A 24,110-nucleotide genomic window follows, 5' to 3' on the forward strand; every position below is an offset into this window, starting at 1 on the left:
AGCTCCACAGTCTTCAAAACAGATACCCACATATGTGGTGTGCCTCTAGACCACTGGAGTTCTTGTCCAGGGTATGTTTAATTATGATTTCTGTGTGAGAGAGGTTACTATTTTAAGCCAATCTAATTTAAGAAAATATATTACTAGTGAAAACAGTAGCAAAATACTTCAAAATTTCTAATTTTATTTATTGAAGGCTGTAGAATGAACTATGGCATCATTAGTACACATGCCCTTTGGAAAATGTCTGGGCAGGTGGACTGGTTAGATGGTGAAACCCAAATCTGATGCCTTGCTGCAAATTCCATCCCAGGATTCAAGAAATGACCAGCAGCTCTAAAAATCCTCTAGGATCTTCTGTCTAAAAATGTAACTGCACTAGAAAAGTCCACACAGAACCTTCTAGATTGTAAGGCATTCATGTGTTAACATTCAATACACTTTTACAAAGCAAGCAACAGGAATATTTATAAAATTTCTGGGATGTAATTGCTTGGGTAACATTTCACATAGTGTTGCATAAGAGAATCTTTAAGAATATGACATATTCCACTGTGAATTCTTAAAATAAGGATGAAAACTATGAGTACCTATGAAAACCACAGGCAGGAACTCTCCCCTTGAGGCATGTATACTTCTGGCTGTGGACAGGAGAGGAATTTTTTCCTTGTGGGAAAATTACTGCATCTTTGAGTAGTCCAGTTCTTTCTCTCGATTCAGTGTTCCCCTGGTGTATTGAGCCATTTGTAGCAATTTATTTCTGGTTTAAATTACAATAACTGGAGATCATGCTGCAGGGGAATGGCAGCAAAGAACCAAATGTCTGGCAAGTGTACTTCCCCCGTCAAGCTTCTCTGGGTTACGTGAGTACACCCAGGCTCCCAGGCTGTGGGTACAAGGGCAACAGGAACACCTTGGCCTCTTCCACCCAGGAACCCGGGTTTGGGGTCTGTGGGAGCCTACAGCAGTAGTGCATTAAGCTCCTTTGCCAACACAGACTGTACCACATAATCCAAGACAAAACCATTGAGAAGACATGCGCTTATGGAAAAAAACACTTCATTACCTGACCTGTATGCAAAACTGGAATAGTGTTTCAGGTATTCAGAAGTACTTTTCATTTCAGTTGTGATAAGGTGCAATTCTTATTTCTTTTGTAAAGCCTGTGGAGAACATGAACTTACAGACAAAAGCCTCTGGGAAAACATTCTCTTTTTCCATCTCCTACATGCTGCATGTAAACGCCTTCTACCTACACTGGGTAGCTGTGAAATATCAGTGAGAATGCTGAGGCAGTTTAAATATACTATGCACATATGTATCTGCCCACCAAATGTGAAGTGTAACATCAGCATCAGTACCTGCACAATTGGGTGAACGGTGATTTTGTGCACATCTTGTTGTGCAGGCTCCTGCACCAAGTTAGAGGCAACGAAGCTGAACCCTCTGAAAAGATTATGAGCATTGGCACTTGGAGGAACACCTGGGGAATCTGTAGAAGAAGAAAGAAAATGGCCTTATAAAGATCATAAAGAACACTGTACAGCACCTGCAACAGACAGTTACCCCTGTCAGTCAACAGCTGATCCTGCCAAACTGGCAGACACACGTAAATATAACTCAACTTCCATATAAAGGCTTTGGTGTGCCTTCTCCATCCCTTTCCTCTGGATCTGAACAGTGCAGGGATATTGTTTGCAAAGATCTCTTACCTTGGATATAAAGGTTTTTTTCACAGTACATGTTCATTCTTAGGCAAAGCACTGCCTGTGCGAGGAGTCCACACAGAGAGAGAAAGCACAGGATAACGAGGGCAGGAGAAAGATGGATGACTCAACGCAGGCCACCCGTTTGGCTTAGCAGAGGTTCACCAGGGGGTGGAAGAAAGCTGCAGCTGCTACATCTGTCTTTTGCAGCACAATTTGACTACAGAAATTACAAAGGCTAAAGTGCTTTCTGAGAAACGTGGTATGTTGTGTGGGTCAGGAGCATGTAGAGAAGACAGGACCTGAAGCAAGTGTAAAAGCACAGTGCTCCAGTAGTGGTGGTTTGTGGCTTCACAGGGATCTTCTGGAGCAGCTTTAGGAGCTGGGACTTACTCCAGGGAAGACACTGGTTGACTTGTCCTCAGGTGAACAAAATGACTGGGATGGTTTTAACTAACCTTCATGGAGATTTCCTCCTCATTCCTTCCTCTGACATGAAAAATCCAGGGGAGGCATAGCTGGAGTTCAAAAAGCCCTGAATTATTCTACCTTTGGAATGAAATAACTAGAGAGCAATTCCCAGTACCTGCACCACCACTCAGTGAGAGAAACAGCATGACAAAGCAAGAAGAGAAGAGTTGTGTTTCACTTAAAATTCTGAAAAGCTTTAAAGAGATCTTTCTCCCCAGTGTATGTTTTGTCCCAGGCATTTTCAAAAGCCAGAAAGAGTCAGATTGCAAACCATTCCTTGGTAGCTGGGTAGGTAGTATAAAATCTAAAGTACTAAAATCTGTACACTTTTTATTTGTTCTTTTTTTTTGAGGTTTGTTTTTTTTCTCCCTTCCCCTTCACATTTCCTCCAGTGCAACGTGTCATTTACCACGGCAAAGTTACAGAGCTAAACTTCCTTTAGAAAGCTATCTCCTTGTAGGAGGTGTGTAAAAACTCAGTTTCACTGATGTAAATACATCCCCCCCACTGGACCTGGCTTGGCTGCCCACATCATCAGCACCATCCGTTAGTGTGTAGGGCAATGGCATGGAAGACTGAGTATTGCTTGAGGTCCTGAAAATATATGAGAATGTATTTCCTTGTGTGGACACTCCCTGTATAAATCTACTGGTCAAACGAACAGAACATCTGAAGCCAGAATATGGTTAAAACAAATTATCTGCTCAGAAATGAACAAAACTGAGACTGTAGCTAATTCTATGTCTCATTACAAAGCTGCCTCAGCTTTGACAGGAGTCAGAAATAAGCACAGCAAGTCAGACCTCACTGCGAAGTACATGGAGAAACTTGTCTTTTGGTAAAATGATGCGAGCCATTTGTTTATCTCAGTGTATTGATGGGCACTCTCTTTGCAAATACATGGATGAATCACACCAGACTTCTTGCATCACTGGGTACTTCTTGCAGTGGCGTATATACAGCAGTGATTTTCCAAGAGGGATTAATGAAGAGAAAAGAATGTTTGCTTTAAAGAAGGAATGACAATAATTCAAATCTGAACACTTCCGAACTTCAGAAAAGCTGTGATCTGGCTCTAAAATGTAAGCGCTAGGTCATGTCTATTTAAAAAGAACTGTTCCTTCATAATTCACTGCCAATCTCTTCATCAAACACTGTAGAAGAACTACTGATAATTTGGTGTTCAGTATTAAATATTCATCACCACAAACTGATATGCCCATCATATGAATTAAATGTTAAACCACCTGTGCTAAGTGCAAAATTATGTTTAAATCATGTTAATTAACTGATAGCAATGAAACCTAAATAATTTTCCTAGTCTTGATAAATCCATAATCATTTCATATGTCTGAATTAGATCCACTTACAAACACTAATCTTGTACAATGGTTATCTTTCTCCCTGTGAAAGTCATAATGTTTTGTCCCACTAGAGCATCTAACTTTACAGGATTTTCAAAGGCTTCATAAGTCCTAAGTAATCTACTTCAGCATGCTTTACTGGGGTTTGCAAACATTTTATCTTATTTGCAGAGGAGGAAATTTAGATACTTCAGGTGCAATTTTACATATTTTTTCTCAGTAGTAAAGCCAGTGTAAACATCCCCGCCAGTTACAGCGTGCTGCCCCATCACTTACAACAGTACAAATATTTGTGGACTTAAATCTAAGTTGTGTCACCAGAATGATCTTGGTTTGATCCTTGTTCAAATCACCATTTATAACCTGGATTGTTTCAGTCTCCTGTTCCCTGTCAGGAGGCAAGTCAGCACAAATGAGATGTAACAATGGAGGACTTGTGAAACAAGCGGCCAGAAAAAGTGACTCCAACTCAGATGAATCCCTGAGAAAAAGTGATGTGAAACTATACCCATAGAGGTGAACTGCCACTGTCAGAAACCACATCTTTGGTTCACTCAGAGCTGAGGTTAGGAATCTACAGAAATATGTTTCAACCTCCAAGCTAAAGAAACTTTCTGATATGGCAAGTCACTGGATCCAAAACTTTGACATAAACCTTTTTCCAGGCAGGAGAACTCATTCATAAAGACAGTGTAAAATGACTGTATACATCTGGGCCACCTCCTTGGTAATATCTTTCTGACAGATTCATTAAAACACAACTGCATTATCATCATGAAACAGGAATTATTAGAGTGCTTTCTGTCTGGATACACATTCTTAGTAACAGGGTAAATTCGTATGGGGCCTATGTCATGACATAAAAAAATAAAAAAAGAAAGGCTCTTGTTTGATTCCACAGGCAATATGAGCCAGTATTAAACACTCTTGTGATGCTTTCCTTTTCTGGTTGACCCAACCAGTCAAGAGTCAGGGGCTGAAAAATATGCTGCCAGTCTGCAAGGGCTTTTCTATCACTCTGGAAGTGTAAAGGTATTCACGCTTCCAACTAAACCTATTTTGAAAAGACGGGGTTTGATTCTCAGGCACTCGCCGTAATAGCAGGAAAAAAAGCAGAATTGAGGCAGGCCGTCTCCCACCCCAGCCACCACCCCAAGACAAACTTTTGAAGTCAGTGTCTTGCATGTAACATCAAATTGAATTAGGCAACAGTAGTAACATGTACAGTGTAAAATATAACCCAGGGCATCAATACATGCATGGAGTACAAGGGCTTGCATGCCAGGACAACCTATCAGTGTGAACTTCCAAAGCAATCCAGACTCTTAATGCTTCTCTGAGACTTTCCAGGGCAGTACCAGCCCGCACTTCTCTCAAGATCAGACTAAATTGCAGTCTCCAATATTAACAGAAAATGAGTTCCTCTGAAATCTGAATTAATGCTAAAATCAAACGTGTGAAATAGCTGGTATCCAAAGACCATTTGTTTTCATGCAGTGGGACAGAAATATCAAAACATACTGGAGACAGGTGGATGTTTCAGTAGGACCTAAATAACCAGAGTGTAATATTTTTATAGCTTGTGAAAGTTGCCACAGCCTTGCCAAAAAAACTAGAAAACAATACTGAGAAAAGATTTTGAGTAGATACCACTATTTCATACCCCATGAAAGGAAGTTTGAGCCAGGCTTTGGATAGAAGTTTGGGCTAGTTTTAAGAAAAAGGCTGAAGGTTGTGATAAGCCTGAATGAAAACTACAGGAAATCTCAGCTCTGATTGATGTGCTATAATGCAGTCAGTTTTGTAATGAAAGCACAGATTTTTTACTCTCACTGCAACAGTTCTGGGGCAATTTGAAGGTTGAAGCTTGAGACCTTATACTTGGTTATTGCAACAATAGTACGTGATATTTACAGTGCTTACCATCTTCAAAGTGTTTTACAAACAACAGCTAATTAATTTTTTACATTTTAGAATGTATACGTAGGTACTTTACACAGGAATATCTCAGGCAGAAATGTAATGTAGCTTATCCATGTCTAGCAAGAGGTGACATTGTAACTGGGATTACCACGGTGAAGTTACTGGTATTGTTGCTTTCAACTAAAAGAGTGGAAAGATGGTGTTTTGTGCAACAATCGCCTTCATATATATAGTGCACAAAGTGTGATATTCCTGTTAGGAACCAGAAAGTATAGGAACAACATTCTGAATAGAAGGATTTTCTAAATACTGTGGCCCAAACTTCCTGATGGCATAACTCTGCTGATCTGAGAACTTGATGATTCTTCATTACTGTTAACCACAAACTAACTTCCAACAGTCCATAGTCTATAGGATTTCATAATTAAAGAAAACATCTATGGAATATATATCATATACTAACTTGCAGAGATGCAAAGTTCTTTGAAGCCAAGGTAATTTAAAATAGTTAAATTCAGCTAATGTAAGCAACAATAATATAACAGCAAATCAATAGTCATTTTTCCTGTAAAAATGTCCTTCATGAAGACAAATTGATGTGAAGTCGGTAAAATGCTTGTGAGCTTCTTTCCTTGGAAATGCAAAACAGCCTTTTCTTCCTGCTGGATATTGCAAAACCAATTAAACCCACAGGTGATCAGACTTTTAGACTCCATTGAAATGGGGAGGGGAAGAATGAATTTACTCACTGAAAAGATGCATTACCCATGTACCACCTTACTAACCTGTAGGGGTCCGAGATGTGAACTCTGGATCAAAATGAAAGGTATCTTCTGGCCGTCCCACTGCGGGCTTGAAAGGCGGCTTGATTTCTTTCCTGTAGAGTTTCTACAAGAGAAGAACAGATCTCCATCAATGACAAGCAGTGCACCTTCAGCATCTGCAGATAGGCTCCCCCATTTTGTTTAGGATGTCCCCTCTCAGCTCTGTGCCATACTTACAGGACTGACAAAAAAGGACGACATAGCCACAGCTCTGGCTCCTGATTGATGGGATGACTTAAAATCTGTGCTCTGGATGGTTCCTGCACTTTTTAGTTACTGGCATCCACAATGTAAACACAGATGTTTCTGGTAAAAAATTAGCCCATAGACTGGCACAATATTTCATCTGGGGCATCTGGAAATTCACTGGTCTTCAGGGCAGGACTGGAACGTGCAACTGTGTGTGGGTGACTTCAGCAGCGCAGCGATGGCAATCAGGACAAAGAACCACCAGGAAGTGGTGACTGTTTTAGCATTTATAATTTTTCAAGAACTAGCAATATGTTTGACACCCTGCCAGACTGAACTGAGCAACAGGCCTGGCTGCCTGGTGTTTACAACCTAAACAAGAGACTTTTCTTTTGGCGTATCTGGTGAAAGGGAAGGGGCTCACAGCTGAGGATTAGATGAAATTCCCATCAAAAGATGTTAGGAAGAAAGCACTGTGGATGGATTGGGAAACTTGTTGAAGGCTTAAATGTGGCTTGAGCAGAGCAGCAAAATCGAAGAAAACCGTAAGGAAGAGAGGAAGGTATATAACAGGTAAACACTGCTAGTGTGTGAGCTTGTGCTGGCGAGTGAGGGCGCATGTAGGGGATCACATAAGTAACACTGTAAATGCATGCTGATGCACTGCTTTTATGGCAAGGGACTTTGTGGCCTCTTTACTCATGCTTAGCAATCTTTAAGAAATTGCTACGCTGTGCTCCTTTGCTAGCATTCACACACACACTCACACACACACTGGGAGACAGACACACTGAGGTGCAGCACGTCTGGATCCGATCCAGAGCCTACAGGGGTTAATGGAAAGACCTATTGATTTCTGTGATCATTGCATCATATCTGCTTGAAAAATGGCGAAAAATTATCATGATGCTGATGGCAGCATGGTGAACAGAGCTCCAGCTGGAATCCCTGCTCCATGTTTCAGTCCCTAGACTGCATTCCCTTTCTAGCAATGCTTTTGCTCTCAGGTTTCAAAGGTCTGAATTAGTTGCCACAGACAGCGGCCAGTAATTAACATGTCCAAGCACAAATATAGTTTCATCTAAACTTTCAAATCATGATAAGAGCTGGGGAGCTCAATTTTATGTCTATTTTTAATATGTATTTTCTCTTAAAACAACTTCATTATGAGCTGACTTTTCAAAACATTTTATGGAGATTAGTACATGCCTGTCCAGTTCTTTTCATGCAGGAAGATTCTTTTTAACTGTGGGTTTTGTGTTGAATTAACTTCTGTAATATAAAGCATGTGGTCAAACCTAAAAGATATACATATCAACATAATTTGAATTTGATTTTGCATAGATAAGTAAAGGTTCTTGAGGCAGGACATTTTGTAGCATAGTATTATCATTCGCATAAAGCATATGTTTGAGGCTGAATCTATGATTCCTTGGAAAAGTGGAATGGTGAGGCTGGAAGCGACTGCAGTAATTAATGGCCATTTCACCATAAAAAGTTCCTGCTTGCGTAAAACTGCTCCATATCTTCTGAGAGAAAAAGAGATGAATAATTGCTGTGAGCATGAGCCACAATGGAAAGTCTTCCAAATAATTAAAAGCCAATTGCAATCGTAAGCAGGAAGTGTCACTCATCAACTGAAAAGTATCAACCTAGTAATTAACATATATCTTTTTCTTTCTGCACAGAAGTTTAAAGAGATCTCAGCACCTACTGAAGGTTTTTCTGTTGCTAGGATTTCACCTTGAGAAAGCTATATTTTTTTAAGCTCCTCTTTATTTGTCTTAATTCACAACCACAGTCCTTCTACTGCAGAAAGTAATATGGTCACATGCACATGCTTCCTCCTTGAATTAAATGCACCCCTCATCCTGTGAGGTCCAAAAACTGGAAAATGTTTTGGAGTCATACATCATTTGGGAACTGCACTCTCTTTTGATTATTGTAACCATATTCTCTCTGGCCTCTTAATTCCTCCCCCCATCTGTAGTTTCTTAAATGCTGTTGGAGCTGCATTTGTATTTTGAATCCCTAACCCACATCCTCCACTACTAGGGAGGGATTTGAGATTCATCATGAGTCACACACCACCTAAGATGTGTAATCACAAATTTGCTTGCTGGGAGGGGGTGGAAACAAAGAAGCTGCTTGTGAGTGAAAGGTACCTCCTCCAAGCGCAGCCTAGATGACTCCCTTTTCCATTTCCTTCTCCACTTGTGATAAAAATTATTTCTGGTGTTTCTAACTAGACAGCTAGGAACAGCAAAAGGTAAACTGCCGAAAACTTTTTTCCCCCCCAAGTTCTTGAATCGGGGAACTAAATGAAATCTTTGAGGAACAAGCACAAGAAGAGTAGTGTCATCTATGGGCTTTCCCATCCCACATTGGCTCCAGTTCCCTGAATGAACCACTACAACCAAAGGCAATTCACTGAGGCACGCTAAACCACAGGGCAGCCCAACACAGTTAAACACGAAGCATTGCTGCAAGCAGAACGCTTCTTCCTTTAAAAACCCACATCCTGTAAACTACAAAACACAGCACGACACAAGCTGATGTAAGGAAATGGTAAGAATCACAGCCAGTCTTTTCTATACACACAGCGATAAAAATCTCTTGGAGGACTTGAGATCCTTCTGGATTTTCCAAGAATATTTCTAATTTTAGAAATTTATTAGCATTATCTCTTACTGTGCTCCCAAAATTATTTGAGGCTGCTGGATCACCTTGATCTCTTCCAACAGAAACAAACCAGAGTGGCAAATGATATAGCAAGTTAAGTTTCAAATCTTGTCTTTGACTATATCTATCAGGCTGTCCCTTAAGTTCTGGTAAAGTTTAAAGTGTTATCTACATCCCAAATCATGGTAACCCTGGCTCTGCATCCAGAAGTCATTGGACATTCCACCACTTATTTTAATAGGAATAGGGTCCCAGCTGTCCCAGTTTAAATCCCAGTTTTCATATCCAAATTATTATTTTGGAGCATCGTATTAGACATTCAAAAGAGACTGGATACGTTCGTGCTAACTGAAGGATATAAATTTCAATCCGGGTGCTTAATATCACCATATGTGTGTTATTTGCAGAAGTATAACCAGCTGAAGATATTTATTTTTTTTTAATTCCACACTCCTTCTACATTTATAAAGGAGAAATGCATTCCTTAGTCCTCAACAGTTTTTCTTGAGAATGTGTCTTTCTCTTTCCTAGTAAAGAATAACCACCCCACATCCCACACCCAATATTTTATAATGGCCACAGCATTGACCTATCACAGAAAAATGTAACTGACAGGTATCAGGAATCACTGTGCATCACACACAGCTGTCAGATCCAGCGGCTGTCCGAAGTGCATAATCCACAGAATGAGGGGGATGAACTTCAAGGTGTTAAAGTACTGATTTAGATATTCACACCTGGATACATATCCGTCCTTCTGTCTACTTATCAACCCCTCACATCCTTCTGAGACTTTGATAATCAGTACCTTTAGATTAATAAGTGCCTATGGATTAACTAGAACACAGTTCTATAGCAGTTTGAGAAACCATGAGCTTCTATCAACTTCTTTTCTGATTTGGCACATATTTATTTTTTTTTTTCCCCAATAACTGATTTCCCCCAGGGCCCAAAGACCTTTTCTTAATGTATGTTACCAGATCCCTAATATGAGCCACATCTGAACACCTTCTCAGCTGGGACTCAAGTAATACACCAGGGAGACCAGTAACAAAATACTGCAACATGTGTCTGCCTCTTGTTATTTATAAGCAGTTATTTTTTCATAATCATTAAAAAAAATGCAGTCCTAAAAAATCCCAGAAATATAAATGCCCTGTATGTGTGCCTGGCAAATATCAAGAAAAAGAAAATTATTTAATTGAAAACTATTTAGTAATTTCCTCAACTCAGTTTCTTTGATGAAGACCTGAATTATTCCTTAGACACCTTCTAGAAAAAGAAAGATGCTACCCTCCACAGTGATGCACTCATAGTGTGAGAATAAACTCTTTGATTCATACACCTGTCATGGAAAATTCAATAAGCAGACAAAAGGATGAACTACCTTCTAAAATGCTTGTTCTCTCCTAGATTAATGACTCAGTGTTATTGCCTGCAAATAATAGAAAAGCTTGCAGAATTCAGACCTTGGGATAAATTTTTCCTGTTGGTAAAATCTGCAATTGAATAATTCACATTTTCAATTTAGTTTGATCTCTGATTAATATTGAAGGAAATAGAACTTGAGCCCACTTTCTTCCCACTCCTTCCCTCAGCTGTATTTGATGGTTCATTTTCTAGCATGTTATTTGCTCTAGTTCCAATTTAGCCTGTCATCTAAACAAAAACTACTGTTTATAGCCCACTCCTCTGACTGCAGTCTGCAAAAAGGGATTTCATTTTTCATTTTCAATGAAAACCCAGAAATTTTTTATGCATGACCTGGAAAAAAGAAACAGTAACAAAAAAATCAGGAACCAGATTCTGCTTTCTCAGAGTCAATGACTGACATGAACTGAGGTCAACTCATTTTGGGTCTGCTTGTCTTAGGGAGAAAAGAGGATGCAAGGGTAGTAAGCAGGTAAAACTCAGAAGGAGCTGGACATCTAATCTCCTTCCTATGAATCCCAACCTTGATCATGAAAGACAGTCTGTTCATTTAACAAAGGATCTATTGGATTTGTGTCACAGTGCCTGGTAAATGCCTTAGAGCAGTAAGGCATTTCCAAAACCTTTCATGTTTTTGGAACTTCTATGTGGCTGGAGCACCAGCCACCTTAGGTTTAAATTCTGGTGTATAAGTAGCACTAAGTGAACTGTAGACAATCTGACAGTTTTTATGCCCAAACTTAAATTGTGTCATGAACTTAATCTCTGTAAGAGTCTCGTTTGTATAGTTGTTTTCACCCAGTAACAAAATCCTAAATTCCCACTTCCCAAGGTGAAAAATACACGAAAGTTTTTGGAAATGTCTTACTGCTCTAAGGCATTTAGTAGGCACTGTGACACAAATTCAGCACTTGTGCTGAAGAATGGCACCCTGGAACATGGGAAGGGCATCTGGGAAAGGATAGGGGGAGGATGGTAATTCTCTGGCAACACTCATGTTTTCCAGGATTGCATCCATTGCCTATGTGTGCGGTGGTCACACGCTATCAGAACTGCTGTGTTGGGCAGGAGCATGTGCAGCATCGTAACAGGGGGCTTTTTTACACTGCTTATATTGTTTCCACTGTGTTCGCTGCCTTCGTCCAAACCAGACACTATGCCTGGCTGCATCTGTTTGAAGACAGTGAAAGATGGAAAACAAGTGGGAAATGACTGCTTCAACAGGTGAACACTTCAGTGATAGAGACAATAACCAAGCCCCAATCCAAAGACTGAGGGAACAGCTCTGACAGCGCTCTGAAATGAAGGTCTGATTTATACATTTCCGTCTGCAATTCTAATGACTTCATCACTGCGATATCTAGACTTCATACACAACTTGGAAGGAAGCAGCTAATTAATTTCTGTTTTGAGTCTTTTTAAAATCAGATGAAACAACTTGGTGGTTTGTTCCTGGTTATCATGCCACTCTTGTAGGAAAAATCTTGCTTAAAAAAATACCTGTTTTGCACTGGGCTTCTAGAAGACACTAACCCATTCTGACGTTTTGTGATAAGGGGGCTCTTGGTGGAGGATCATTTTAATGCAGTTGCTGAAAGTTTCTATGCTGTCAGTTGCAGCAGTCCTGTCTATCATAGCTGCCAAAGTAGTACAGAAGCTCTCCAAAAGACCTTGCCTCTTGTTCTCTGAGGTCTTTGTATTACCAAGGTATAAAATAAATCACCATTCATGTATTGCCTCAACAACGCTGTTTGCTGACTGCCTGCAAATTGATGTGAGGGATCTGTGTACGTGATGGGAGAACAAAATGAGGGCATCAGGGACTCTTTTCTTGAACTGTATAGAGATCAGCACTAAACACCTGTGCCCGATCCATTTCTTTTCTCTGACCCTGCTGTTTCTGTCCATGGAGAACAAGTTAACAGTTAGTTGGATGGTCATTGTAAGGCAAAATCCTGGGTTCAGCTCAGGGCCAGGCTGGCTCACAGCACTCTGAAATGCATATGATACTGCTGCTGTGACTAGATAAGCCTCCCAAGTTCTCCGTGAGTGACAGTAAAATTAGGATTAAATGAGCAAATATAGTACAAAGATGATAGCTTATCTGTTATAATGATCCATCTGTCTCCAAGAGTTCAATAAGCACTAATTGTGTTGAATTAAAACGGATCTTTACATCTATGTTTTCAGCAAAGTTAAAGGGCTAGATAAGACATCAAAGGGCAATTAAATCCACCTTCCTGTCTAGCTCCAAGTCATGTTCAAGCATACCTAGCCTCTCCATGGTACATACTTCCCTAAACTTTTCAAATGATGGAGGACTGTACCTTTTCCTTAGGAAAGCCATGAAATTGTTCCCTAAAGAACTAAGCTTGAAACAATCACCAATCATCATGAGAGAAGGTGGTCTTGAGGAGTCTCACAGTCCAGAACGGACTTCGCTGAAAACCTTTCCAAGATGCAGAGCTTCATTTCTCTGTGATGAGTTACTGAGCCACAAACACAGAAGGAGAAAACCTGCCACTGCCCCAGTGATCCTTATTACATTAAGACATATGCACTTGACTTGTATTTTGATTGCAAAGATGAGGACTGGAGGTATCAGAGGAATACAGAAAAAACCCACCCAAACAAGCCCAAAAACTAAGCCACAACCCCCCAACTCTTCATCTCTCCATTTTTTTCTTTTCAGTTAATATTTTCATAGATGTAAAGTCTTGATACAGAACCTCATGATTAGAAAGAAGCAGAAAAGGAGAGACCCTAGACTCTATGTAATGGGACTGAAAGTCAGCTGGACCGTAAAGGAAAATCTCAAACTCCACCTTCATTGATCATCTCGTAACAGGCTATGAGCTGTGCCAACTCTTCAACATGCAATTCAAATCAGATTCATGAGTTTTTCTAAAATAAATTATTTTGTAGCCCTTTCAAAGGCCACCTAGGCACCACAAAATGTGCTTTCACAGAGGAATTTGCTTTACTGTAAAAACTGGGCAGCAGTTTAAAAATGCGTCTGTCACATACATTCATGCCATTTAATCAGAATTTATAGTGAGAACTGCATCAGTGTGACCTGTTACACTAGCATTCATGAGCTAATTCAGATTATTATTCATGATATTAAAGAAACATAACAATAGCATAACAGAGGTCAGATAAAATTAACCTAGAAAATCCTAGAGGATGTGGAAAACAGGAGTTCTGATGCAGTGGCAGATGTCCAGATTAAGAACGGAAAGCGTTTGTCACCAGGTTTGTCTTAACAATAAGTCAATCTGAACAAATATGACACTAAAAATGTGAGAAGGTTTGACCTGTTGCAAGTCTAAATCCAATACGTAGCTAATCTCTACTGCCAGCTTTATGAGCTGTAGCTGATAGCAATAAAATAAATCCTTGTTTACCATTCTGTTAATCATGTCTGACATGTCTTACTTTAACCGTGTTACATTTGATCAAATGTTTGTTGTTCCAGTTTTGAGTGCTGATGTTAAATTAATGACTCACCTCAATAAAATATCAACCACTTATAAGAGGAGTTGCTGTTCCTGTTCTGGCTGGTTGACTTGTATATTCAGTGATGTAGAACTACTCTTCTGAAAATCCATCTACGTTGTGCTTTTCTGTAGCCCCCCATGACAATACAGTGGAAGGGCCAGATCCTGTCCTATGGTCACTTAGGCCAAAAGTGACAAGAAGGAGTTGGAAGATTTATGATTTCCCCAGTGTAAAGCATCACAACCTGCTATACAGCCTGCTGTACCAGCTCTACGGATACCCAGACATTCCCAGTAGCATCACACTCTTTGGGAAAAAGAGTGCACCTGGAGGTCTTAGAGCTCCTTGGAGCTAATGTTGGCGGATGTGTAAGAGCAGATCTGAGGTTGCTCTGAATAATCCCAAGAGAGAAAAGGATTCCTGGAGGTCACTGATATCGGAAAGGGTAAATCTAGCATTTAGTCCAGCTTGCCCAACCCAGTGAGCAGGGACAAGTATTTCAATATGGAACATAAAAGCAGAAAGGTGGAGGGACTTAGAGCACCAGTCCCTTTTCCTCTGGAGTATCTCATTCAAGGCCAGTCCTTTGGCTCTGTTTTCTTTTGAAATTGAAATATTACAGGAATTCTTTCATTTAGAGCTGCTCATTTTCACTCCAGTCCAGCTCCCACAATCAATGCATCACGTTTATTAGAGCTGAATGTGGAAATTATTCTGCAGAACACTGCAAATAGCCTCAGGTAGTACCGTGATAAGCCAGACCATCAGACAAAATAAAGACAAGCAGTTAGAAAAAAACTTGCAATGTTGAAAGCAGCTTTCTATTTCTTTCATTTGTGGGTATGTGAACAAATGTATATATAGAGTCACAGAATTATTTAGGTTGGAAAGACCTTTAAGGTCATTGAGTCCAGCTGTATACCTAATACTGCCAAATAGGTGTGCAAGTGATATAGGCATCTACTTAAAAGGCTCTGGCTCCTGGGTTCTCTATGTTAGAGTTCATTTCTTATTTTCTCTAAGCATGGTAGTTCGTCGTCAAAAAGGTAGCTAACAAAAATAACAAATTTTAAAAAAATGCTGCTCCACTTACATTCCAGTCTATAGTAACAAAGAAAGGATGACGTTTAATTTCTTCCACTCCATCGAATCCAGCACCTGACAAGAGAATGAAAGAATCAAAATGAAGTCATGCTTAGTAGAGTGCTGCATGACACCTCTTCTCCAGCTTTCCTCCCCATCCCCTCTTTTCTTCTGACAAAGCCAGAAACCCTGAACAGTGCAACTGCCATAACAGTATAAACTACCATAAGTACAGGCAAGGGCACTTTATTAATGAAAATCTGATGGCTGGGTATTTTTTACTTTTCTCTAATTGAGGCTGGTGCCAAGGCTGAATAGCTACTCTCTTCAGGCTTCAGATGAGACGCAGGATTTCAGCTGCAGCACAGCACATGCACCAGCAAGGCCAGGAGAGGCCCCAAGCAAGATGTCCTGATACTACAGCACTGCTGCTCCCTGCCACCAGCAGCAGCTCTTCTATCTGCACTGATTTTCAAATCTTGTCTAATGATCCTTTCTCCATAGGCGGAGAATGACACAGCTCCAAATCATTTGGAGCTTTTTTGGTATTTTGAGTCTGAACTTATGATTTGGGGTAAGCCACAGTTTTATGTTCTCCCTTTTCAAATACCATCTTCAAAATTTGCATGGGTACCAAAATCATTACTCTTAGTTTCTTTCACTGTTAAATTTTTGTTACATTACTATAGGAAACTTAGGGAAACTCTTCTGCGATCTGGTAAGGAACTGAATTCCTTCATTAGTTTTGCCTTATGTCTTCACTGAAGATTGCCTTTTTTATTCCTCTAGCTCTTTTTATTTGCATCAGTGCCATCAAAAACCCAACAGGTGCTCAGTAATAATTAAACAACTGTCAGAGATGATTTAGCATGTCATTTTGGGGGTTGATTTGATTTTATTAATAGCACTTTTCATTTTCCAGTAGGAGAAATAACACCTGGAAGCAAAGGCTTTGCATTGAAATTTTGGAATCAGTTCCTGAAAGGTACCCAGCACTTCTTTACAACGGTGCTGAGCATACTTGATTCCCAAAAGGACTTGGGATTCATAAGCACCTTGCAAAAGGCACTCAGCACCTCACAGTACTCAGCTTTTTATATGCAGTATTTGTACTTTCTGAGGATCAACATTACAAGCAGCTTTAGAAGGGTCTTATCAAGTTTTTGTAAAATGTGACATCCATTCTCCTTGTTAACAAGACATTACTGGTGTTTGCCAAAATGCACTGATCAGGAATGGCTTCCTACAGTCTGCTTTACATTCACTGATGAATGGATATGAAAACCAAACACTTTTGAACATAACGTGCAGGATTGCCTGTCAGGCCTGCTGCATAATAATGCAAGAGGAATGTTCTGATTACTTCTCCATCCTGGTAATCTTACAGTAGAGACAAATGTAAGTGATGTGCATAAGGATAAGCAATCCCAGCCTACCATGCAAAATGATGTGCTCAGAGATGATGGGCCCCACTGAGGAGTGAGGTCTTTGGGCTATGATGGGCAGACAGTTATAGGCAATCACAACATGAAATCAAATCTTAGAAAGAGAAAAGAGGAAAAAAGGGAAAACATCATTACATTGTCACTGTACAAGTCTTGTACACCTACAACTTGAGTACAGAATGTTTGACACCCTCACCTATAAAAGGGTATACTTACTAAAGTAGTAAAAAACAAAGAAGGCAACAAGGAATAGTATGGAATGACTGAGCAGGCCAGGACTTTTCAACCTGGAAACAGATGACTGAGGAGGTTTATGATAGATCATTAAATGATGCTAGCAGGTATCAGGTTCAGAAAACCCAGGAGATGTTTCCTCAGGCAACAGATAGTTGTGTGACATAAATTCCTTGGAAAACGTGATATGGATGCAAAATGTTTATATGGGTTCAGGGGGAGGTCAGAAAAGTATGTTGAAAAGAAATCTGTTGAAGATTACTTTAACAAACCACAAAGAGGTTCAGGAAACCCCTTGCTTGACCTTAAAGCAGGTGTAGATCGGGAGAGAATTTGGGTGAAACAACACATACGCTTACCCTATTCTTACTTTTCCCTAGAATGCTGTTTATGGCCTATGGGTACTGAACAAACAACTGCTAAAGCTTGGATAGTAATAAGACTTGTTCTATATCTTCCCTAGTATGTTTTCTCAATGCACCGTCTAACGTGGGCACTAGATTCCCTTGGAAGATTCATTCTGATTTTAGCAATGCCAACAGAAATATGAAACCAACACAGTTACTCTGAAGAGAATTGCATTAAGCAACTCTTCAGAGAAGAAATATTTATGAAAAATGTTTTGTGTTCAGCGGCTCTGACTGGAAACTTTGTAACGTGCAGTAGATGTTCTTTGCTACATAAGGATGAAATCCAAGTGCCAAACTGATTTTGAAGGACTGGGATAAATGCTACAGACACTGTAAGCTGCTGGTAATATTCCCTAGACTGAGGATAACTGCTAATGCACTCACTCTTCTCTGCTCTGTCCCTTCCCCTCTGTTTCCCTTTCCCCTCTCTTGTAGGCTTATGGACACATCATTGTGCGATGGGAATGACCCGCCTTTTTCAGAGGATCTATTTTGAAAGCCACAGTTTTGCTACTGTTGTTCTTTTTTTCAACAAAACCATAGAAATCAGGAGCAAGGAAGAAGCCCACCCATAGCTACTTCTCTTAGTGTGAGACTGCAGTGTGCAGCAAGGAATGCAGCATGCAGTTTGACATAGGAATTTGTTTGAAAAATCAGTATTTCCACTTGGGGCCACCTCAGAGCTCTGGCACAGAAGGAATACGTTGTTAGGAGTGCCGAGGCTTGACTCCATCTCTGGTTAGCTCAATGTATCAGAGAGATTTAGAATGGTAATAGCCTAATTTTGCAAAGAGTGAAGGACTTCCAATTCCCAGAAACCAATTTTATACCAAGGAGAAAGTCCAGTGTTTCCTGCAGTTTTTATTTCCTGATCTTCCCTGCCACAAGATCTGCTGGTGTAGCCCATGGCTCCCTCTTGGGCTGTGCGCTGTGGCCACAGGCAGCAGCGTGTGGCCTGGTCCTCTCCTCAACCGGAGGAGGGAGGTGGCCCAAGGGTGCGTTCAGGGACAGCTCTGGGAGCATGGAGGGGCAACCCTGACCCTGCTGCAGAAGTCCATGGGAGAGGTTAGGCACCGGTGCTTATGGTGGAGTTTCTGAATTTGCTCAGCATGTTTCAGCCATTCATCTACCATCTGCAAATCTAAAGTGGTACTGGAAAGAGATGTGCTTTCATGGAGAAAAAATAAGCACTGGAGAGGCTGTCACTGCAAAGTCCCGTTTCATGAGGATGGATGCTTCTTGGCATAGAGATGGCTATTTAGCAAACTGTTGAAGTGCAGTACACAATGGCACACTGCGTGACCAAACCCAGTTCACCTTCTTCTAGATTTCTAGTTGTGTTTTTAACTTCAATTTAACTTCAATTTTGTCATCAAGCCTATCTGTTATTATATTATTATTCTTTAATAATCAGCACAATCAAACCTACTGCCTGCAAATATTCCTTTGTGCCATCCACTCCCACGAGGATCCAAAAAGATAAATAATGCTTTCAGATCAAATTGCCAGTTTAAACGCATTAGAAAGCGCAAGGATTTATATAAAAGCAGCCTAATGTTAATAAATGAGAACTCGATTATCTAGTATTGTTTTATGCCTGTAATAAAAGTGTCTGTGGGCAGTAACAGTAGAATGTTTCATTTGTAATTGGTTTTGATTGCTGAATCGTTATGGATAATGTAAGTCTTGAAATATATTAAGGGGAAAAAAAGGAGACCTATGAAATTTGAAAGTTGATTATTTGTATATTCAAAGTGAGCAGAAAGAGTTTCTACATTTTTAGTTTCAGGTAATAAAATTTTAGTGTCCCCACACAGCTCAGAATCTTTTTAGTGGGCTAGATTTTTTGAAATGCATTCCTAAGGTTTATAAGAAAGATGTACAGTCACTGATCATCTTGCAAAATCAAGAAACAAAGTTCTGTATGTGCTAAAGCAGAATGTGTCTTCTCTGAGAACATGAGATTAAGGAAATAACAACTACTTTTTTGGCTTTTACTCTGAATCTACTGGTACATGCTCTTACTCTATACTTTCTCGGCCAAGCTTCTCAGTTATAAGGACTCTGGAACCTTTGTACTTCTCAGCAGTGTAGGGAGCTCCTGAAATGCTCTTTACATTCATTTACCTGCCTGAGCAGATCCAAGATTTAGGGCAAGTAAGAATTACTCCCTTGCCTAAATTTCTGGAAATGTAATGAACTAACACCTTCATCATACAATTTCCTTTCCAAGATGGTTACTCCTTGTTTGCCTGGATATTCCAGTTAGTTTCTTTTAAGAATTTAAAATTACGCTTGTCCATAGTCTGAAATTTGTTGTACTTAATCAGAGCAGTACTACCAAAGCAGTGCTGTGCAGACTATTTGTACAGGAGAGCATATAGGCTCAGAAAAAAACCAGACAGTGCCCATAACAAGGGATGTCAAAGGAAGAAAGACTTTCCATTCCTTAAAACTTTGTTCTAAAGCATTCATCGAGGCACCAGACTTAAAAATAGAATCAGGTAAACTGGATTACTCTGCCTTGTCTGAGTATCTCTCCTCAAGTCTATTTTTTTTCCATTGATAATCCAAAGCTTCAAAACAAAGTTTCAAAGCAAACTTTTAGAATACATAATCAGTCTTTACTTCTATTTGTGAAGATATCAAAATCAAATGGCAAAACACAAGTTGGTAGTCAGAATAAAATGGTTTTCGAAGCTCATCATCTTTCATCTTGCCAACATTAAAAACATGTTTGAACCAAGTACTGTTTCCAGATTTTCAAACTTCTGAAACAATGGCTGAAAACAAATGTTTGATCCATAATATCATTCATTTATTTTAGTGTGCTTCATTAAATTTCCAAAGATTTTTCAAAACAGGATATCTAAGTCTATTTTCTTTAAATTCAGACTATTATTCCTTCCCCAGAAAAAGCTAAAATCCACAAAGTTGAAGCAGTCCTTTTATCTACAGACTTATGTTCAGTTTTTAGGTCAACCATTCAAGTATTCCTTCTTCCATTACCAAGAAGTCTGTTTTCATCGTCCTTGTGCTGATTCTCAAATCAGTTAAAACAGAGAGAAAGCCTTCAGAAGCTTTCCATCGCCACCCCTGAAATGTTAAGATCTATTTTTCTGTGACTCTTTTACATTTTATTTCCCTGGATGTTTGTGTGATAAATAATCTTTTCCTTTCTGCCAGCCTTCCCAGTATTTCAATAAACCTCAGGTTTAAAACCTTGATCCTTAGCAATTCCCCATTATTAAAAGGGAGACAATATGGGGGCTAGAATTGTCATGGCTAAGACTAAACAACTTTGCTTATTTTAGTGCATAGCTTTTTATTTAAGGACCGGTATCCAGAAACTCCCACTGAGTTCACTGGAGCCCCATTTTGGATGGATAACAGCTTGTGGGAAGCCACAAAATGAGCAGAGCAGAATAAAACCAAGAGACGGAGACAGGGAGGAAAACAGCAGAAAGGAGCAGAGGGAGAGGGAAGAAGTTTATATCTGCTGCAGCAGTTTATTTTTTTGAACACAGATTAAACCTTGAAATCCCAAGACTCTAATTTTCTCTAATGTCAAGCAAACTGCTTGAGAGCAATTGAAACTTGCTGAGAAAATGTGTTCTTCCACTGTCATCTCTACAGTGTATCAGAGTACAAGAGCTAACACTTAGGTAAAGAGGTATAACTTATGGGAGGGCATTCCCTCCGCGGGCCATGTGGGTGTCCCCCTGGAGAGGAGGGGGGCCACAGCAGCATGCTGAGGGACTGGCTCCCCATTCCTGTACAGTCCCGCAGGAGGCCAGGTTGTCCCCTGGTCCCTGTGTGGAACAAGGGCTCTTGGCTCCTGGCTCTCTCCAGCAGTCACAGCGAGAGGCAGCCTGCTCCACACTGTCCTTGTCCACAGGAGCCAGGCTCTCTCAGAAAACAGCTGAGCTACTGTGTCTGACCTCCGCGTGAGGCAGGGGCTCTGGCTGAGCTGCTGTACCCAGTAGAAAACATCCATTCAGCTCAAATCTGGCAGTCTGTTGGTGCCCAGTTTAAAGCAGAGGGCTGGAGTAGCACACGCATTGCCTCACCTGAAGTGAAGGACAGAGCTACCAGCACATGAAAAGGTCAAGCAGAAGCTCAAAGGCACAGAGCAGAGTGTCCATCTTCCACACATGGGCATGCACACCCATGTGTGCCTATTAGAAACGGCAGGCCCCACTGCTCAGGCAGATGGTGATGGAAGTGGGCTGTCCAGTGTTTCGCGCTCTGCTGCCTGTCTGGCTACTGATGCTGACTGCTATGCAGAGGACCAAAAGTGCTACTCAGCAGACCTTCAGCAGCACCACCGCCAGCACTTGAGAAGTAGGTGTGGGTACTGCAAGAAGGAAAGGAAGAAACCTCTCTTGCACCTCTTGTTCCTTCCACATCTCAGAACAAGCTATTTCCTAATTAAGCTTTTTGCCTCTGATTTTATGTGTCCAATCTGAAATAACCTTACACTTGCAAGAGAGAAAGCAAATTGCTCTTCACGAGTCTCAATATTTAACCAGTCTATGCCATTCTCTAAAAGACAAGTCATTTATTAGCTGCCAGAACTCCTATGGATGGCAATGACAGTCAACCACATACTTAAATACATCAGCTTTCTTCTTGCAATACAGTTTACAGAATTGAAGGAATAAACTCCTGCTCTTAAGGTCAATTCCTGCTCCTAAGGTCACAAAAAACCCAACAGAGGTATGAAGGAAAAGTTTGTCTCTTTCCTTCAGAAGCAAATTCTTCCCTCGTTCAACCCAAAATGCAGGATATGAGACCTGTGCGGAAAAAAAGAAACCTCCAAAATTCTTCACAGAAGTAGATACAGTTTTCAAATGAAAATCAATGCAGTGCTATTATCTTCATATCATTCACTTGATATGACTGTTCTTATTTTTCCACGTAAAAACCAAAGAATGAAAATTATGCACCAGGCATTGTTCATGACCTTGCCAAGTGCAATTAATTTCTTAATAAAATTCCCAAACAAAGGTTCAGATGACATAAGATACATGATCCAATACACACTTCTAGTTTAGCACAATTGAAATAGGATTATTAACAAAGGTTGAATATACTTTAGTAAGAAAGGAGAGAATATATTTAGGGTAAAAAGAAAGACTACTGTGAAATTTTTCCTAGCAAACAGAGTGATACAGCATGAAAATGTATTTGAGAACAGGAGAGAGAAATTCTACTCCCTTTTGCTCCACACCTCAGATTTGCAGCTAAATTATACCGATTTTAAAAGATACCTGTTTCTCAGTTCTCTATGTTATCATAGGCAGAAGTTAACTTAACCCCATTTTAAATAAATGCTGGTGTTTTACTCTCCTGGTTCACTGAAAAAATAAAGTACAAGTTAATGTCATGCTTTAGATTCCAACAGTTTGCCTGTGCTCTTTGCAAGTTTCTCTAGTAATGCTCAAGGGTCACTGTGCTCTGGGAAGGAATGCAAAATGCTGCATAATGAAGAGGATAACTATCAGGGAAGATGCACCAAGAGAAATTATCAGCACCTGACAAGTCAGAGCGCCACAGCAAATGCCCCAGTCAAATGCACACACATACCTAATCTGTTGGAGGGGTTCCTTTTGAAGAGGGCTCGCAGCAGGCTCTGGGCTTCTATGCTCAAGAACTGTGGCATTCCCAGCTTGGCTCTGAAAGAACACAACACTTGAAAAGAAAATAGATTTTTCAAAAATTTTCTCCATCCTACTGTGGTTTAAAAAATGGAATTGTAGTAGTCAGGATGGGCAGATGCAAAGGCTGCTTCAGCATAATTGCAATGCAGAGTGAGGACCTGATACAGAAGGCTTTACTACTGGCTTCACTAGTGGTAGAGTACATCTAATGAATCTCCTAACACCTTTTTCAACCTAAATAGGTCATTCACTACAGAATTTTTTCCACTTTTTTAGCTTGCTGGAATAAATTCGGAAATCCCGAGGAATTTAAACAAACAAACAAAAATTCATGAAAATAATTATACTAAACCACATATTGATCAAAGACAATAAAGCTTTTCCCTTGGTGATTCACTGCTACAGAGCAAAAATGTAATATTGAGCAAAGATAAGCTTCAAGTATTTATGTCTGCAGTTAACATTAAATGAATGGGAAATTTGTAAAGGAAAAGATTTCTAACTTGGCAACAACAAGACATATGCTGTCCTGCAGAAATTTGACTGTTCCCACTTGTCTGTGGATAATGACATTATTATTACAGAAAGTATGATACATCTCTTTTGCAAGGCTCTCTGAGCAATTCACTTCCTACTATTTATTCTGAAGGCAATTTTAGAGTCACATGCAGGCATCAGCTGTGTGTGTCTTACCAAATTCATGCCTCACATAGCTTTGAAAAGCACATTATGCACATTATTATTCTCTGCCTTTCATATACTTAGGACCCATAGGCTGCCCATCGTAGTTAGAGGAATGAAAGTGGTTTCGGTACTCACTTGAGAATGAGTGCCATTGTCTCCTTTCTGTCTTTTCCCTGGAAGGGTAATGATCCTGTCAGCATCTCAAACTGTGGAGTAACAACAAAATGGTAAATCAAATGAGCACTGAGATGTTCTGCATAGCTGACAGATACTACATCCACCTTACACAACTGAAAACTTGAGGAAAAGAAATGGTCCAACAAGCTGTACTTCAGAAGAAAATGACACAGAAAGTCTGGATTACGCAGAACATGGAGGACCAACATGACTGTTTTGTTCAAGAGTCTTGTTACAAGCTGTTCACACTGATACTTGGGGCCAAGTTTTGGTATGTTTGGGAAGAAGTGTCATCATATATGCTGTTTCCTCCAGCACCTGTT

General features: G+C 40.1%; 1 protein-coding gene across 2 annotated transcripts in view; it reads right to left on the minus strand.

The window, feature by feature from the left end:
• Window positions 1-24,110, minus strand: part of RPS6KA2 (ribosomal protein S6 kinase A2) — a 280,073-nt gene that overhangs the window by 31,896 nt on the left and 224,067 nt on the right. For both annotated transcript variants that reach the window (XM_037392121.1, XM_037392120.1), the window contains exons 9-13: window positions 23,746-23,816; window positions 22,853-22,941; window positions 15,185-15,249; window positions 6,250-6,352; window positions 1,362-1,492 (exon numbers count right to left, since the gene is read on the minus strand). In XM_037392121.1, the coding sequence (XP_037248018.1) occupies window positions 1,362-1,492; window positions 6,250-6,352; window positions 15,185-15,249; window positions 22,853-22,941; window positions 23,746-23,816 (459 nt within the window). The remainder of the gene's footprint in view (window positions 1-1,361; window positions 1,493-6,249; window positions 6,353-15,184; window positions 15,250-22,852; window positions 22,942-23,745; window positions 23,817-24,110) is intronic.

The sequence above is a fragment of the Falco rusticolus genome, chromosome 6, assembly GCF_015220075.1.
Source record: "Falco rusticolus isolate bFalRus1 chromosome 6, bFalRus1.pri, whole genome shotgun sequence".
NCBI classification, from domain to species: Eukaryota; Metazoa; Chordata; class Aves; order Falconiformes; family Falconidae; genus Falco; species Falco rusticolus.